Source organism: Fopius arisanus, unplaced genomic scaffold (assembly GCF_000806365.1).
Source record: "Fopius arisanus strain USDA-PBARC FA_bdor unplaced genomic scaffold, ASM80636v1 scaffold00046, whole genome shotgun sequence".
Lineage (NCBI taxonomy): Eukaryota > Metazoa > Arthropoda > Insecta > Hymenoptera > Braconidae > Fopius > Fopius arisanus.
The window spans coordinates 934,233-949,929 of NW_011887785.1; the positions used below are offsets into that span (position 1 = coordinate 934,233).

At 42.6% G+C, this 15,697-nt stretch overlaps 1 protein-coding gene across 12 annotated transcripts; it reads left to right on the forward strand.

Moving 5' to 3' along the window:
- The first annotated feature begins 150 nt into the window (after nt 1–150).
- Nucleotides 151–15,515, forward strand: nocte (no circadian temperature entrainment). Of its 12 annotated transcripts, none has more exons than XM_011306327.1 (14): nt 415–738; nt 1,914–2,061; nt 2,321–2,741; nt 3,078–3,332; nt 4,087–4,179; nt 4,368–9,772; nt 9,916–10,110; nt 10,191–10,682; nt 10,770–10,926; nt 11,230–11,583; nt 11,709–11,854; nt 12,082–12,334; nt 12,426–12,623; nt 12,719–15,515. In XM_011306327.1, exons 2-13 carry the CDS (start codon nt 1,969–1,971, stop codon nt 12,575–12,577), a joined length of 8,016 nt encoding a protein of 2,671 aa, XP_011304629.1. In that variant the 5' UTR covers nt 415–738; nt 1,914–1,968; the 3' UTR covers nt 12,578–12,623; nt 12,719–15,515. The 12 variants fall into 12 exon arrangements, with proteins under 12 accessions (XP_011304628.1, XP_011304629.1, XP_011304633.1 ...); XM_011306325.1 differs by adding an exon at nt 1,029–1,060 and having other exon boundaries at nt 416–738; nt 12,426–15,515; XM_011306326.1 differs by lacking the exon at nt 415–738 and adding an exon at nt 151–397 and having other exon boundaries at nt 12,426–15,515.
- The last annotated feature ends 182 nt before the right edge of the window (nt 15,516–15,697 follow it).

The window sequence follows — 15,697 nt, forward strand, 5'->3', positions numbered from 1 at the left end:
AAACACTTGAGAAACCAGCAAAAGAAATTCCTCCAAAATTTGGAAAAATAGCCATATTTGCAGAAAAGGGTGATTTGATTAATTGCGTCCCTCCCGAGCGCACTCTACCCCTTGGTTTCCGGCAGTTGACGGAAACACTCCACTCTCCACGTTTGGCACATTGCGGTTAGGCAAAACTCTTAAAATTCTTGTAATCAATCTCCCTAAAAAAAGCTAGGCGTCCCGCAGTGAAAAAATAATCAACAATTCCCTGAAAAATTCACACTTGGTAAAAAAAATTTCGGTCAACCTGTGGGCAAATAAATTAGTGGAAAAAAACGGTGTAAAAAGATCGGTAAAAGTGACAGAAGAGATAAAGGAATTGGCAGAGGACGAGTGGAGTGGAGTATATTGCACAGTGAGTCTCTGGTGGACGCATGACGTAATTGTATTGATCGGCGTTAGGGGAAGCCTAGGTGGAAAATAGGGTTTGGGTGGGGGAAAATACAGAAGGTGGCTCAACGAAAGTCGCGCATTCGCCAAGCCATTCGCCATCTTGGACGAGAAATTTTAGTGGTGTGATTATTGTAAAGGAAAAACGAGGATATCTTCATTGGAACGAGGGAGGAGAGTTTATTTAGTGCCCGAGGGTTCTTCGTTTTGTGCTATTGTAATTCGTGCCACCGAGCGTTGATAGGAATTTTTTTTAGTTGGATTCAAATCCGTTTGTCAAATAGTAACCCATTTGGACGGACCAAGGTGAGTATTTTGTTGTTAATGGGCTTTGTCCAAGGGTTTTCACATTTTCACATTTTTCCTGGGACTTTTGCAATTTTTACACGATGAAGGGTAAGGGGGGTTAGGAGGACAGGGTGAAAATGTGGTGATTGGGTGGGAGAGGATCAAGCGGGATTATTAAACTATACACTTGCTTTACCGTTAGCCCGGCCGGAGATATTTGGGAAAAGGACCTTAGCCGCGCAATTGGCCGATTTATCGTTTTTCTACTGGTTATTTTTTTATATTTTTTTATTTTTTTTTTCGTCCAGGGTCTAATGGTGGTTTTGGAGGTGAGAATCTGGTGAGCTATGATTTTTTATGGATTGGAAATATCTCGTGGTTGTAGGGCTTGGGATTTTTGGAAATGTTTAATGGCAATTGTTGTTTGTCTCGGGGGAATGTCGCCAATGAAAACAAAAAGATGGTAGTGCTCCCGTCTCTATCGGGCCGTTTCTGGTCTGCTCGTGGCAATCGTAGCACAACCTAACAAAGCTTTTCCTTGGCCGTACGGAACAGCCAATTCTCCGTGTTTCTGTCTCTCTCCCTCTCTGTCTTCATTCCGATGTTATACTCTTGTCAGGGGCCTACGTTTCATTGGCGCAATCATTCGGAACGTGCAAAAAATATTACAACGAAATTAATGGAAATTCTGGGAATGGATTTACCGGGGTATCTAATCGCGGGAATGCCAGCAAGGGAGATTTTCTCGGTGCTGATTAATTCGGAGGAAAGTTGCAGATTGAATTGTAACAGCTTAGATTTAATGGACAATCGGATGTTGCCCACTTTATTGCCAGATTTTTTTCCCAGAGAGATTGAAACAAATTGTTTGGGAATTAGAGAAAAAATTTCAGAGGGCATTGGGCAATATTACAGTTGGAGCAGAAAATTTCAGATGATTTCAGGCGTGACTCTTTTTTTGTTGTCTTGATTTTTTTTTCATTAATTCAAGCCCCAAAGGGTTTCCTTCAATTTGCCTCTTGTATTTAGAGAAATTCGAATGATTTATTATTGTGCAAGAGGTTAGTCGTAAGAGGAGAGAGAGAGAGAGAGAGTGAGAGAGTGACGAAAAATATTGCAACGAAATATCAACATCATCCACGAGAACTACTTGGTAAATGTCTATTTATGATTATTAATTTTTTTTTTTACAGACAAAGGGTTCGTTCGTTGGGTCTGAGTCGTACTAAATGGTTGCCTGCAGACAGCATGTCTACTCTGTCGGGGATTGTGTCGAAGGGGGAGAAAGGAAAATCAAAGTTTCAATCTCTAGATATCAATAGCTTGTACCGGGTCAGCAGGGTGAGTAGAAAACAATTCCTATTTACATTTTCCTCACATTGAGTAAAGTGATTTGAATCGAGGTAAATGTCAGTTGTCACTGGAAATTGAATTTTCTGGTGAACCAGTGGCAAATGATTGACGAATCGTTTTACTGGGGGATATCTGCAGATAATTGAAATTCTTAGGCTGGTATTGTGGGCGTTGAAAACTCCATGTGCGTTGATGAATGATTTATTGGGTGGCTGTAATGGTTACAATGGTTGGGGAAATATTTCAGGGAGAATCTTTGGAGCAGCACCAGCAGAAAAGCACATTACCACGGAAACATGGAATGCAGAGTTTGGGAAAGGTGCCTTCGGCACGGCGTCCACCCGCTAACTTGCCTAGTTTAAAAAGTGAATACAGCAGCAGTGATCCAGCTGTCAGTCTAGTACCTAGTGGTGGAAGCGGTTGGGCAACTACTAAGGACTCTTCATCGATTACTACTACCTCCACCAACTCTACTTCAGCCCAATCATCCGATAATTCAACCAACAACTCTTCACCAGCACAATGTGTGGCTGCAACAACTTCCGCATCGACACCATCACAAGAGCCACTGCCAGGCCAACAGCAGAGTGCATCTCAGTCTCCACATCCATCAGAAATAGGAGGAAAATCCTCATGGAGTGCAATTATGACGAGACCAGGAGAGTTCGGTACGTTAATAATTCATATTAAAATTTTTCAATTCTTTTCTCATTATGTCCTTGGTTTTCTCATCGTTACGAAACAAGAAAAAAATTATTATTCTGTGATTGGGAGGAATAAAGATCCATTGCCTCGGGTAGTTGGAGGATTTCATTGATCTCTCACCTGAAGAATTGAGTCATCATCATTCCTTTATTCCCCTAAACAGCAGATTTATTTGATTGTGGATGTGGGTCGGTTAATCAATCATCACTCAAATTAAATTTAAAAAAAGGGAAAAATCATTTGAATCATGGGTGGTGGATATTTTCGAATGGCCCCAAAAGAAAAATAAAATGGATCAGGTACACCCGGCGTTTCAACTGCGGTTGGTTATGCGGGTCTCGTAGGGGGCGGGAGAACGGGAAGAGGTACCCTAGGACTGAGTTTCCTCGCCCACCAGTCCCCGCAGTTCCAACACGAGTTTCCCAGTCTCAGTGGACAGCCCTCGGTCTCCACTCAGAGCCAGACACAGCAATCCTCGACAGCATCAAATGCAATATCTGTAAATGCCCAGCATCAGTTGCTACAGCAACAGTCGTATTCCCACAATCACGCAGGTGGGATTCCTCCGCAAATCTAGATGCTAGCTATTTTTTTTCCCCTTTTCCATTAAAAAAAAATTTTTTTTTTATTATTTTGTAGCCCCTGTTTTTGCCTGATTTAAGATTTCACTCACTGAATTTACTAGCTATCTCGTGATTATTTTTTGGATGCTCGAGTGATTGGAAATTGCTGTTTCAAATCTTGAGGATGTTTATCGGAAATTGCTCCATTTTTTTTATTTTTTTTTTGTCATCGGTATACAACGATGAAAAAAATTCTATAGTGCCACTCTTCTATTTTAATGCGTCGAGTCCTTCAGTAAGTGAATTATAAATTCCCGAATAGAGCCTGTAGGAGCTCGTGGTTTATTTTATTTTATCCCTATTAATGCAATTACTTCAACAACAAAGCGGCAAAGCGAGTATGTAAAAAATCATGAAGTGAATTGCCTAAATGTAGATAAACATCCTCAGAGTGGAAAAATTTATTTAATTTTGCGCTGATAGTCCCGTTTTTTCGTAGATACAAGTGGGTTATACATGTGCTTGATCCAATTATCATTTTTACCTGACCATTAATTCCCCCACAGTCCAGGGTATTCCACACAATAATTGTTTAATTTTTATCCACTTGTAGATATTGCACAGTCTAATTTATCCTGATTATTCATGATTTTTCGTTGATCCAACAAGTTATGTGATGATTTTGGCCATAATAAAAATTCAAAGCCAGGTACATTATAAAATCATAAAATTATTATGCGAATAGGAGGTGCGTCCGCTGGTCAACAGCAGCAACAGTCTCAACAAAATCGGGAGCTGAATGCACAGTACGGTCCTGGTCCGAGCCTACGTCCACAAAGTAATTTCAATTGTTTCGAATTTAATTAGTAATTTATTAACCAATTTAACGAGTAGAGTGAAAATTGAAATTCCTGTTTTTTTTTTTTGTTTCTAACTATACTAATATAGAGTCTACAAACGCTTTTCTGCTGGAAAATTTTATTGACTCCCTCTAGTAATAACGTAAGAAAAAAAATCGTGTTCTAGCGGAGGGAAGCTGGATCCAAGGTGGAAGTCGTACACCAGGTGCTGGCGGATCCCCTGGTACTGGGAATGGAAGTACACAAGTGGGCCAGGTCCCCCAGATTGGGAGCATAACGGGGATAACAGGGATGCCAGGACAATCCTCCCATGCCGACGTGTCAGTTGGCGTTCGTGCCAACTTGGGCCAATCGCCGGTAACGGTTTCGGTCCAGGGAGGCCAGACTCCCTCAACGACCTCTCAAAATTCATCAGCCCAACCTGGCCAAAATCTCCACCACTACCGTGGCTTAATTCCCCAATTCATGTGCAGAGGAAATTTTCCACCAGGTGGATTTCCCTCTCAATTTCCATCTAACGTTAGCTCCGGTGGACCACGTCCACGCTTCAATAATTCCAATGATCGTCCAGGCCCTCCACGTCCTATTGATCGTGATCGTCCCCACTCGCAGCATGACGATGAGGTACTCAGTCGTCCAATTATCAAGGAGGAGGATCTTACGAGAATGGATGACATATCTCATGAGCCAGGATGGGCAGCTCACGATGACATTGACTATAATCAGAAATTGGCATTCAGTGATGACGAGCCTGAAAGTGAAACCCCCGTTAAAAAAGAGGAGAGAAAGGACTCCAGGAAGGAGGACATCAAGGAGGAGAAACCAGTTACTGACACTGGTGGCTCCATTCACGACGACAAGGACATCCTGGCCCGACCCAGAGACAATCGTGACTCCAAGGAGAATCGAGAAATGTCTCATCGTCCCTGGCAGCAGCAGTCCCAGAGTCGCAACGACTATCGCACCGGCTCCAATGGCACCACTATTGCCCCACGGGACTACAATTCAACACCTCAATCTCAGCCACGTACCTCTCATCCCCTCCGTGGTGTTGAGGAGGAGGAGATATGGAATCAGCGACGCAAAGAACAGGGTGAGAAGGTTGCCTCAGCGGTAGAGCGTGCACGCCAACGTAAGGAAGAGGAGGAGAAACGTTTCCAGGAGCAAACCAAACAGGGAGCGGCCAAGAAACTCCAGGATCTCGAGAACAAATTGAAACAGAACAAAGCCAAAATTGAGGATGAATCACCAGCTCCTGAGCCCAAGGGACTCATTACAGTACCTCCTGTGCCGATTCCTGTTCCTGAGTGGGAGAGGGAGCGTGAGAATCGAGAGCGCGAGAATCGCGAACGCTCGAGAACTTCGTCAGAGGGAAAAGACGAGAAGCCCCTGAATCGTGATAGAGATGAATTCAGGGGTAATTTTATGAGACAGGAGGGAATATCTCGGGCTGATCGAGAGAGAGAGCGTGACAGGGATCAGCGAGAGCAGAGAGACAACAGGGATCGTGATCAACCAGCCTTTTCACGACACTTTCAGAGCAATTTACCACCTCGTTTCCAGAAACAGCAGGCAGAACGTGGCTCTGGTTACAACAGAGTATCACCACCCAGTGCTGACAGGACTCTATCATCACCGAATGTCACCAGCGTTCCCTTCTCCCAGCAGTATGATCCAGGCAGATGGTCATCAGGTAGTATAAAGCAATCTCACTCGATGGCCCAGCGGAGAAATCGTGTCGATTCTGATCATGGATTATCCAGCCCTCTCGATGAGGAGCCTAGGCCACCGTCACGTGATTATGGATCACATGGACCTCATGGACGACCTCGTGAGGGTGATCGATTCAGACACATGCATCATCTCTTTGATTCGAGAAAATCCGGCTACCACGATGATTATCGTGCCTACAAAAATGATCACGAGGATAGACATGCCAGAGAATTTTGGGATAGGGACAGGGAGAGGACGTACGAGGAGAAAAGGGATATACGTCCCAGGGAGTCCAGAGAGCCTAGAGAGCCCAGAGAGCCCAGAGAGCCAAGGGACTCGAGAGACTCGAGAGACTCGAGAGACTCGAGAGACTCAAGAGATTCGAGAGATTCGAGAGATTCGAGAGACTCTAGAGATTTTCGAGAGAGGGAGGAAGTAAGAGACGTCAGGGACAAGGATATTCGTGGTCGCGATAAGGATTACGATAAACCCAGGGAGTTTGAATCGAAGGAATACGAGTGGGTTAAGTCACCAGCGACTGATGATGATCGTGATCGATCTGAGTCTACTGACTGGTCGGCAGAGGCTCGCAGAAGTGATGAGAGAGACCGGAGGGAGGAGAGGATCGAGAGGAGTGAGCGTCCACAGCGGCCAGACTCGAGGGACTCTCGAGCTTCACGAGAATCAAGAACTTCTCTAAGGGATGATGACTCTCACAAGACCCGGGACTCAACGTCCTGGGCCCATGAGATGTCGGATTATGAGGAGAAGAGGCAGTGGGAGAGGGAGGATTACAGAGAGCGCGAGAGGGATAGGCGTGCACCACCAGGGCCGATTACTCGGGAGAAGCTGCAGGCTGAGGAGCTCAAGGCGGAGAAACGAGGGCTCACGCAAATGAAGAGGCTCGAACACGAGAAAAAGGAGAGCCCCAAGGAAGAGATGAAGAAGGATAAGGAGCCTGATATGTGGAATAGAAAGCTTGAGAGAACTCCAGAAGCCGCTAGGGGTGAACGCAGTGAGGGGCCGAATTGTGCCTGGGCCGATGCTGTCTCACCGACCTTTGAGAAGGACGAGGAAAAGGTTGAGACTGTCGGCAAGGAGGATAAGGAGCCTGAGATGGAGATCAAGGAGGCAATGGATAAGATGAGTATCGATAAACAGGATGAGCCTCATAAAGAGGAATTGAAAGATGATAAACGAGACAAGAATGTTCGAAATAGAACGAACAGCAGTGGCTCCAGTACCAGAGGACGAGAGACAAGGGGAGGTCGCACTTGGGGCGGATACAACATGTACTCGTGCTGGAGAGGGCCAGAATTTCGAGGAAGACGTGGTACTGGCTCCAGGTCAATGGGACGACCTGGATCAGCCAAGAGTGGCTCCTATGGGGGACACACAGACTCTGACATTAGTGGTGATGAGGTCTCAGGCTCCGTTGAATTAGGCAAGGATGACAGGATGAGGTCTGGGGTAACGAGTAAAGCAGTAGATGCGCAGAAATCCGAGAAGGACGAGCGCAACAGAGAGGTTACGAGGAGGGAGGATAAACGAGGGGATTATGCCAGTCAAGGGCGTGGTGATAAGAGCTCTAATTATGAAGCACGTCCTAGGGAGGGTTTTGCACCCTCGGGGGAACCCTCACGACGTGGTAGGGGTGGTGCTAGGGTGAGAGGCTCGACACTGGGGGCCAGAATGGAGGGCTATGGTCCACCGCCCAGCAAAAGTCCTTTTTCTTCCGATAGAAACACTGAGGACAAACAGCCGCCACAAACACCTCAAAACCCTTCCACCGGGGATGACAACAGCAATCACAACTCATCTGAATCTGCTGATGATAAAATTATCGCTAAACAGCAGGCACTCACTGCCGGAATTACTGGTATGCCTGGCAGGCGAAATAAATCGCCAAATTTGCTGAATAATCAGAATGCTGGCAAGGGCCAGAAAAAAGAAGACAAAAGGACGAGAAGTGGTAGCCGAAGGCGAAGAGAGAACAGGGAGAGAATTCATCAGAGTTCGAGCGCTGTTAAGCAAAATTCATCGGATGTTGGCAATGAGGAGTGGGAAACTACTTCGGAAAATAGCGAGGAGCACGGTGATGATCATAAAGACAGGGCCCATAAGAGTTTTTCTGGGAGGCAGGGACCCTCAGGGCCACCGAGAAGAAATGATCAGGTGAATAATAGAGACAAGTCAATGAATAAACCCTCCAGCAGTGGCTCGAGAGCTCCCAGGCAGATGGATAAACGTCTACAGGGTATCAGTAATTTTCCCAATCAGAGAAATCACTTTCCCATGAGCATGCCACCTCAGGGGGCCTCGATGCAGCCACCAAATAATCAAAATGGTAGACCCAGAAGCCAGGGATCAGCCAATAGTCAGCACTCGTCCTCATCAAAGAGTACCAGTGGCAAGGAAACCACTGTTAACAGAGTCGATGAGATTAAGCTGAATGATGCCAATCTAGTGGACCAGGCGTTGAAAGACATGGGTTGGAAAGCTGGAGGTAAGGAGAAAAAAGCGGACATTGATGGTGAGTTAGATTTGTCAGCCTTCGCGCTAGATGATGGAAACAACAGCATTGAGGAGTTGAAGCTCGACACTGATGGATTTCAGGAAGTCAGATCCAAGAAAAATCTGAAGGATCCATCGAGGCATGGACCAAAGGATGAGGCTAAACCGCCCAGGAGGGATAAGGAAAAGGATAGAGAGCGCGATCGTTCAAAGTCCAAATCCAATGGACAGCCAACAACTCAGCAAGTCCAAAATATTCCACCTCTCCTTGGCCAGCCCATTCCTCAACCTGCCAACATGCCACCCAAGGCTTTTGACAGGAATTCCAATCGCCAGAAACTGGCACCCAGACTGCAAAAGCAGAAACTCGCTAGACAGCAAGCACAGCAGCAGAGACAGGTCGAGGGTGGCAATGGAGAGACGAAAATCAACTCGATTGGTCACTCAAAGGACTCGACTGGACAGACACCAGCTCCACCGTCTGTCAATGCCTGGGATAAACCATTCACCAGTCAAATGCGGGCTAATTCCCCCAATTCCAACGTTCCAGCTGATATTCAATTAATGTCAGGCCTCACTGGATCCAATGAGCACTCGCACGAGGGTAATGACCACGTAAACAGCAGTGGAAGCAGCCAGAGAAATTCACCCAGTGCTGATAAGGCACAGAAGGGAATGAAGGAGGTGAGCTCTGATAAAAATGTCTCCGACACTTCCTCGCCACCTGTTCAAACTTTGATTTTTGAGAATACTAATTATTCCAAGGGGGGCAAAAGCGCTTCGGAAATGGCGATAAAGTCTAAATTTTCCAATCACATGAAGCACGGTGGAGCTAGGGATAAGAGAGAGATGGAGGATGAGGGACATCTTCAGCAGCAACAGCAGCAGCAAGCACTGGCTGTTGCATTTGCCAATAAATTGAATGAACCGCTAAAGGAAAAAAGCCCTCAAGAACCCATTCAGATGCCTTTGTCCTTCAACAAGACTGAGGATAATGCCGATATGAAGCTGGACTTCACTTTTGATGCTGATTTGTCTCAACTCACTGAGGATAAATCCAAGGGTTCATTAATGCCCAGATCGATCCACATCACTGGGGGGCACAGCACAATATCACCCTCCACCGCTGAACTCAATCTCAAAATTGCATCGGTGAAAAAAGTTTGGGAAAATGCACCGATGCCCACAGTCGTTGAGCACGAGGATGGAAGTGTTGTATCCAATGCCAACAGCTTTCCCCAGAGCTTTGAGACAGCTGATGTTGATGATTCTTACAGTACCCATCAGCAGTACAACCAGACGAGCATGAAGAATGAAATTACAACGTCCACCAATGTTTGCAAGGTGAGAAAAATATGTATATATATATATGTGTATATATATATATATATATATATATCTTTTTTTTCTCTCTGTTGAGATGTCGAATCACCAAAATGGTGTATCCACTGTGAAGAAAAATTGCTGATTCTTTGTCTGATGCGCAGCTGGTTCCCCCGCAGGTGAAACCGCAGCAACAATCATCTGGGGGAGGTGCTGCACAGGCGAGTTCTGCAGGACCAGGACCCAGTCCCATTGGACCCGGCCAGAGTCCTATTGGTCATCCACCTGCTAGTATTCAGGCACCGCTGAGTCCACCACCTTTTAATTCCACTGGACAACCTTCACATATGAACTATCAGGTGAGGCCTCAATGAAAACTCCAAAATAGTGAAAATAAAAAATAGAATTAGGAAATATTTGAGCTTTTTGTTTTTTCCAGGAATTTCCACAGTATCCGGGTTCCCAGGCAGCCCAATACGGCAGTATGTCAGCTATTCCATCACCTCCAGCTGTTCTCTTCAACACAGGATCAGGCCAATTGCCAGCCCAAGCTGGCGGCCTCTACGGTGCATTCCAGTTAGACCAGAGTCGTTCTCCATTCACTCAGTATCCACCCTATGCCCCATCACTCCAGAGCTCCTTCAATCAGCAGAATGTGTACTTACAGCAAGCACCACCACCACCCCATGCGCAAAATCCACCAGCTCCTGACATGTATCAGAGCAATCTCTCCCAGTATCGCATACCAGCAGCTGCTGCACCACCATTTGGACAGAATCAGCAGCTGAGCAACAATCCCAATACTGTTTTGATAAGTTCCTCGTCTAATTCACTAATGTCTGCTAGTGTTAAACCGTCCTCACAGCCTATCGGTGCTATTGGCACCAAGGCACCACATTTTCAGGCACAATCAGCACCACAACCTAATCAGGTGAGTGATTTATTTATTTTATTAACTTGGTCGATTGGGGTATCTTAAATTTTTTTGCTCAATGAGAATTTTTTTTTTATTTTCCAGCTGACTTACATACCATACGATCCAAGTCAAGTACTCGGTGTTAGTGGAAATTACATGGGAAATTCCCAGCTGGTTCAACGTCAAGGACCCAGTGTCCAACCATCGGCAAACAGCTATTATAGCGCCACGTCCGCCGGTAAAACTAATATCTCTCTGTGTAAGCTTGTCCGATCTACTTTCCTAACTTATAACATTTTCTAGTTAGAGATCACCCCTAATTTTAGTGATTAACAGAGCCGTCTCAATGCCACCATTGTTCGCACACTAAAAAATTTTGTAATTAAAAATATCCACTAAATGTTTCATATATTTGTTTTGTGTCGCTTTGAATATTAACTAATGGAAAAAAGAATATAAAGTTCTTTTGCAACACGAATTATTCGTGAGAAAAAAGAAGATATTTTTTTTCCATTGCCAAGGAATAGTGTAACGATGATGGGGGATATTTGGTGTGTTTCAGATGTGTTCCCAGGATCACAGACTGGTTTTTATCAACCTGGGGGAGCTGGTCAGCAGACTGGGACACCATACGGCCTCCAAGGATTTGGACAGCACAGTCAGAGCTTGGCAACACCTGGCAATGCAACGCCCGTTGGTCTTCAAAACTTTAGCTCACAATTTCTCTCTGGATCAGGACTTCAAATAGCTGCTGCTGCTGCTGCCCAGCAGTTTCGTAATCCCACTGGAGGTTTGCCAGGGCCAGCTAATGCAGCAGCTACTTTTCTCAGCAAGCATCAGCAACAGGAGCAACCCAGACAACTGAAGAGCCCCTCGGGAAATCAACAGGATGTTCTCGCTTCTGTCTTCAGTTCGAGTGAGTAATTTTTTTTTTTTTTTTTGCATTAAATTAAATCCGTCCACCCACTCAGCCCCCCCCCCCCATTTTAAACTCACAAATATTCAGAATAATAATTAGCCTGTGGTTGTGATTGATTATAGCGCCCCAAATACCATCACCAAAATCGAGAAATTGTAAACAACAATCTCAATCTCAACAGCCGCAACCCAGTCCAACACAGCACCATAAATATCCACCTTACCAAGGGGTCAGTCAGTCTGCTATGGTAAGCAGCTATAGTAACTATGTATGTATCATTCATTCATTACTCTAGATTTATTTTAATCAGGAATATTAATACTTCATTCCTCATTGTAGTTTGAATTTTCTCTAATTAACTGTGGTACAATGAGATAAATTAATGAGAACATGTTGGAGTATTTAAACTGATTGAAATTAATTTTTGTATTTACCATATTGATAAATGCGAAAATTATAACGATTGAGGAGAAAGCACATAGGATTAAAAAGTAGTTGATGCAACAGAATGTTCGTGGAATGGGAATGCCCCCCAGGGGTGGAATTCAACCGTCTCAGCAGCGCTATCCACCCCCCATTCAGAGGCCTGTGGTGCCATTCCCACCAGGACCGAACCCCAATAATCCGAATCAGCAGCAACAGAATTGCATGCCAAATCAGCAGAATCAGATGAATCGTCACAGACCAAATATTCATCAGCAACAGCAGAGAAATATGAAGATGCAACAGCAATATTATACTGGACAAGGTGAGACCAATTTTTTTTCTTAAATAAGAAAACATTCAATTTCAGAAGTAAATGTTATTTTTTTTTACTAATAGAATTTTTTTAATTCCAGCAAATGTGAAAATTGATCAATCCGATAAAAATGACTCTCACAACGATAAAATATCAGATCCTACTAGTGGAAATCAGTCTGGAGGTGGTAAATCCAGCGTAACCCAGCAGGAAATCGACACTAAAGAAGAGGTGAACCAGCAAGCTGATTAAAGATTTGAAGATAACGAAAAAAATCACACCCAGAAGTTGTCCACTGGTAACACAACATACCCGTACAATGACCAATTTCTAGTTAAAAATAATTTGTGTTGCACGTTGCTTTGTACGTCTGAAAGCGTTCTCTTATTCTAGATAAAGTAGTTTCATGCAGAAACGTTGGAGGCGTGCAACATTCTGCAACTTTGAGTTAAAATATTCGCCCTCGTAGGTGTAGAATTCACGTAAAAATGAATGAAATAATTAAAGGATTGAGTTTAAAGCCAACTGATACGATATATCGACGTTCTCCAGCTCAAGCGAAGACATAAAAATCGATGAATAATATTAACAACATCGTGACACGATTGTAAGGCATTCGAGTGAACTAAAAAAAATGCTGAAATCGTTCACTCGTCCTTTGAGATAGGGAATTCGATGAAATTAAAAGCAGAAAAAAAAACACTGGACTGACATTTTGATACACGAAAATAATTTGTGTGCTCATTCAGAGCGAACAACCACTGAAAACAATGGTAAATTAATTAATTCACAATCGCTGTCAAATATAAACTGTACACCGCTTTAACGCAGCACTGAGGAGACTCAAATCAATTTTTTTCCATTAAATAAAAAAATAGTCTCCTCGTGTACTAGTAAATCCTCAATTTGAATTTAATGAAAACTGATTGTTTATCGAGGACTAATGAAATTACGATAAAACTCAAAGTAAGGAGGACGATTGTATATTTCCCTGCTTTCAATTGCAGTTGAAGCATCAATTATAAACTTGGATGAAACAAATACAATTGCTATTCGAAGGGATAGATAAAAATAATGATTACTGATAATAATCTTAATAATAATACTATGAAATAATAAATGCTAGTATTTACAGAAAGATACCGTCGTGTTGTTAGTTTCATTGAGCGGAAGTTTAACAAAAAAAAAAAAGTAAAAAATAAATAAATGGATGGGGCGACACGAGTGTAGGAGAACGGGGGGGATGAGGGTTTCAAAGGTAGATTACCACTCAGGGCCAAGGAGAAGAATATTTGAGGTTTATTAAAGAGATAACAACCATAAATTTTCACTTCATGCAACTGCCAGTCGTGTTCGCCGACAATTGAACATTTTTCACGTCATCAACACGTATTGCCCAGGGCGACAGGGGGGAGGGGGGGATGTGAGTTTAATTTTTAAATTTTAGCCTGAGTGTGACATTGCATGTGGGGATAACAGGAGATGGGGAAACTCAAAATTTATTGTAATACACGATGTGATCAGTCTGCTCGCCTAAGAATTATTTACGTTACTGTCTCAATACATTAATGCTGGAATGCTAAAATTTGGTGAATAAATCTTGATTGAGTATGTGAATTTTGAGTTCTTGGGTGGTGAGGAGTGAGGGGTAGAAGGGGTTTGAGGGAATGAGTGCCTTGGATGCCCTGACGCACAAAATCCGATTATTCAAGTGGCCAGTCGGTTTTTTTTTCTTTTTCTTCGTGGAACCCCAATTTTTTTCTCCCCAAATTGACGAATTTTAATTTCACAGTTCTCTGTACACTGTAACAGGGACAAAGAAAATTCTTTGTGCAATCCTACTTGGGGTTTAGCCTGTTGGCCGCATTGGAGAGGTTTTAGTTACGGTTTCTTTTTATTTTTTAAAGACTGAATTTCACATGACTTCTACCACTGGAGGAATTCCGCCCGAATTATTCGATTGTAAGTTTGAAATAATTGCTGCAAATAATTATTCCATTTTCTTGATTGATTGGAGATTTGAAGTTTTGTTTTTTGGTAGGGTAATTCCTTGCTCTCTCACCCCGAGAAAAAACTGAGCCTCAATTTTACTCTTTAGTGGCATGACGACAGTAACTTATACTATATCTGATAACTAAATTGTAATAAATAATTCAAGGGTTTTTTTTTTGTTTCTTCTCCCCTCGAATCGATAAATTTTAAGAAACGACACATCCCTCTCATAAATTCCTCACCTAGAACGAGAATCTTGTTAATAATGAATTATTGAGATGGAGAAAAAATGGAGAATCGGTACATTTTGATTCTGTGTGCGTGGTATTTCATTTGTGTACTGTTTCAGTTTCTTGAGGGTTTTAATAAAGTGAGGATGAAGCCAATTGCATTGCGAATTACGATGATTATTTCGGGGACAGAGAATCGAGGAAAATTATGGAAAGGACTTGAAATTTATTGAATTTTTTCATTCAATTGAGGCAAATGATTTTCTACAACGAAGGGCTTTTAACTTTTTTAAATTCCTAATTTTCCTCGAGAGATTGTGTCCATACCTTCTTAAGACTGTCAATCTCTTTGGCTGTTTTAAATAAAGAAAATAATGAAAAGTAATAATAAATTTTGAGAAGTAGTTAATGTATGTATAATGTACAGAAAATAAAATTTGGCACTTGTTAATTAGTGTCCGACTTATCAAACTGTAATTCCTTACTTTTAGCTTTGTAACATAGCAAAAATGTTACACTAATAATATTAAAAAGAAAATAATGATAATCGAATTCGCAATGCCACTTTATGTGAATCAATGAAAATGTGTTCCTGCGAGTGAGATATTGAATTTATTATTTTTCCTCATTGATCATGACAGTTAAAAGCAAGTTAATGTAAAGGAAATTCAGGATTGAAAGTCACACTGGAACACCCGCAAAATGAAACGCCAATTACGGGTCTTTCTTATGTTTGTATTAACAATCACTCCGATGATTTCTGTATGGACGAAAAAAAAATAAAATAAAATAAAATAAAAACAAGGATATAAATATGCAATGTAGAAATCAACTATTCATATGGCGTATTGCATATATTTGAAAAGTACATGTTTGTGAAGTTGAGAGGAAGATTGAAGACGAAAATAACAATTTGACGATGAACTCGGACATAATGCGGAGGTAATAAAATTCATTGCTATACAGTCTATCAATTACTATCATTTCACATCCAATTATCTTGTTAGATGATTATTATATTATAAATAGAGATTTGGGGTACCGTAAGAGGGAGGTAAGTAATTATTAATATAATTATAAAATAATGATATTTAATATAATAGATAATATGCCATGAGTTGGTGGTGCAGTTTATTGCCTTGCCTGCATG